Source organism: Curcuma longa, chromosome 3 (assembly GCF_044706935.1).
Source record: "Curcuma longa cultivar G26 ecotype Majalengka, Jawa Barat chromosome 3, ITB_CL_G26_1.1, whole genome shotgun sequence".
Classification (NCBI taxonomy): domain Eukaryota; kingdom Viridiplantae; phylum Streptophyta; class Magnoliopsida; order Zingiberales; family Zingiberaceae; genus Curcuma; species Curcuma longa.
The window spans coordinates 19,686,879-19,689,825 of NC_133863.1; the positions used below are offsets into that span (position 1 = coordinate 19,686,879).

The 2,947-nt window shown below is 53.2% G+C and overlaps 1 protein-coding gene across 1 annotated transcript; it reads right to left on the reverse strand.

Moving 5' to 3' along the window:
- Nucleotides 1-808: 808 nt before the first annotated feature.
- LOC141824944 (uncharacterized) lies at nt 809-2,737 on the reverse strand. Its single transcript, XM_074712293.1, has one exon. The coding sequence runs from the start codon at nt 2,629-2,631 to the stop codon at nt 892-894; it is 1,740 nt and encodes a 579-aa protein (XP_074568394.1). The 5' UTR covers nt 2,632-2,737; the 3' UTR covers nt 809-891.
- Between the last annotated feature and the right edge of the window lie 210 nt (nt 2,738-2,947).

Below are 2,947 nucleotides of genomic sequence, written 5' to 3' on the forward strand. Positions count from 1 at the left end.
TTCAATTATTTTCCTATTGTGATTACTATAAAATTCGGATTTCTTGTCAGTATTGATTGAAATCTTAAAAATATCTTGCTTTCCTCTATCCTTTTTCTTGAAACTGTGAACAGAAATTAGAAAGTCTAATTTTTTCTGAATCAAACAGTCTTATGTTTTAAATTCTGCATTTTTAATACTGTATTCTTGTATCTTTCAACCCATGAGCATGGTCTTGCCTGGTGTAGTAGGTTCGTGTGAATCAACCAAGTACGGAATTAACTAGTCGATCATTTCATGACTGAAGTGCGGATTAGGGCAGGCAAACTAATCAGGGCAATTGGATTAGTATGAGCGAGCGAGGTCATGGATAAGCATTATAATTTATAAATATTTTATTTTCATACAAAATTTGTTGGTACAATCATGAATGAATACTGTATGCTGATCACATGATCCTGGACATGAAAACTTCATCGACAGCTAGTCCCTGCAGGAAGTAAATTAATTAATTGGCAAGAAAATAATTAATCTTTAATGATGAGAGGGGAGAGGAAAATCCAAAACGACAACATTAAATTTGTCAGTTGCTTTGGATTTGCATGATCAGCAAGTGAGCTGCATGTTGTCAGGTGGTGGAACTGCCCACGTGAACCCGGTCCCCGGCTCTCCCTCGCGAGCTCCTCCATCCCAATCTCCATTTCCTGCAATTTCTTACTCATTCATCTTCTTATCAATTGAATTTGGATCAGTTAGTTAATTGCATTCAAAAGATGGATGTGTTTGTTATAGATTTTTCGAAGCATCTTTCTTTCTTGATTGAAGGATGGAATATTTACACAAAGAATTGATGTTCTTCGAGATTTGAAAGCCAAGTTTGGAGTAGTTAGGAAGATGGAGAAGAGTTAGAATTCAGGAGCCCCAAATTCCGGCGAAGATGGCTGTGAATCTGTTGGCCGAGGACAGCTTCTTGATGAGCTTCTTGGCCTCCGCCACGTCCGTCTCTGCCAGCTTCTCCAGGTGCTCGACGCAGCCCGACGCGGCGATCCTGCGCCGAACTGTGGCGCTGTCGGTCAGAGTCACGAGCGCCGCCACCAGGAACCGCTTGGTGGCCGACTTTTCCTCCGGGTTCAGCAGCCGGAGCAGACGGTTCAGGTTCTCTTCCTCTTTCACGAAGCGTTTCCGGTTCTTGTGGACCGAGAGCACGCCGGCAAGCGCCTCCGCCGCCATCTCTCGCACTTGGAACGACCGCGCCTCGAGGAGTAGCACTAGCTCCGGGATGAACCCCGCGACCCCCATCGCCCTCTTCATGGCCTCCGACGCGCTCCCCAGGCGCGACACCGCCTTCAGCGCCGCCTCCTGGACGCTGACCTCGCCGCCCCGCAGCAAGAGCAGAGCGCGGTCGAGAAAGCCGGAGACCACCAGGTGGTCCGCCACCGCTGCGCTCGGCGACGAGACGCAGAGGTTTTCGATCGCCCGCAGCGCCACCTCCTTCGCCTTGGGTGAGCCGGCGTCGAGCACCCGAACCAACGCCCGGAGCACGCCCTCTCTGGCCGAAGTGTCCTGCTCTCCGTCGAAGGCGACGGCGAGCAGAAGCTCGATGCCTTGCACTTGCGCCACTTCGTCGCTCACCCCGGCGAGCTTTATGAAGGTCGCTACGGCGCCCTGCTCCACCATGTACCGCTTGATCTCATCCACGCCGCTGATGCTCCGCAGCACGCCGCAGGCCGAACGCACCAGCTCGCTGGTACTTGACTCGTCGCTGCAGATGCTGAGGAGCACCGGCACGCCGCCGTGCGCCGAGACCGACCAGGAGTTGTCGGAATTTTCCGTCAGCGTCTTCAGCGCGCGCGCCGCTTGCTCCTTAGCAACCATGCTTATTCCCGACGTCTCCAACAGGCGGATCAACGGTGCGATGGCTCCGGCAGTGACGAGAGCAGCCTTGTGCGAGTCGAAGCGAGCCACGGCAGCGACCGCCTCCGCAGCCTCCTCTTGCAAGTCGCCTCTCCCGCAGTACTCGAGCAGGGTGACTAGGGAAGCCAAGCCGTCAGCGACTTCCATGGACAGAATCCGAGCGTACCTGTCGTCCTCGCGAAGAGCTTCATTGAGTGCGCTCAAGGCCCGCACCCGCATCTCCACATCCCCAATCCTGAATCTGGACACAAGATCCTTCACGTAAAACCGAATGTCCTCGCGGCTGGCGCCGGCGTCCGGCCGCGACACGACGATGGCTCGGCCAATCGTCAAAATCCCAGAGGCGTAGACCTCCTCGAGTCGCTTCAGGTGGGCGTCCAACTTAGCAGCGACCACGTCGAGGTCGCTCCGGAGCAGAAGCTTCCCCCCGCTGTAGGAATCGTCGGCGCAACGGACAACCAACCCCTGCGCCTCGCCCACGGTGGCAGCTACCGACTGCAGCAAGTCCAGAATCCGGGAGCTGTGCGAAGAGTGGTCCGCGGCTGCGAGGGAGGAGCTGAGCTGCTCGAGCTTGAGGCGAATGAGTTGCCATTTGGACTGGAAGCACCGGAGAGTGTAGGTGGAGGAGATGAGGAGATTGACGAGGTCCACTAAGGCCCTGCGAAGGCTAATTTTTTGAGGTTGCTCAAGAACAGTGGCAGATTCGTCGACTTGCTCCTGCACCATGTCGGACATCATGGCCTTAGAGTCATGTCCTTATGCAAGAAGAGGAGGAAGAAGAAGAAGAACTAACTTTTGCTTCTGCAACCGTAACTGAAGTCTATCTTCGGCCAAGTGGAGATGCTACTGCTTATACTGTCAGTGCTGTGGTCAGAAGGGAATAAGGTTAAGTTACCGGAGCGTTACCGGCGACGGTGAAAATGGCTGGACCAGCAGAGTTACGGTGCAGGCCTGAAATTCTCAGGGATTGCCAAATTTACAGAGAATTTGCAGGGATCATGAGTGGGACATAGCAATCGATTAGGAAATCTGAGGTTTATTGGATTGGTTTAAA

What these genes read in the sequence shown, in the direction of transcription:
- LOC141824944 (XM_074712293.1), bottom strand. Translation starts at nt 2,631, where the DNA reads ATGATGTCCGACATGGTGCAGGAGCAAGTCGACGAATCTGCCACTGTT.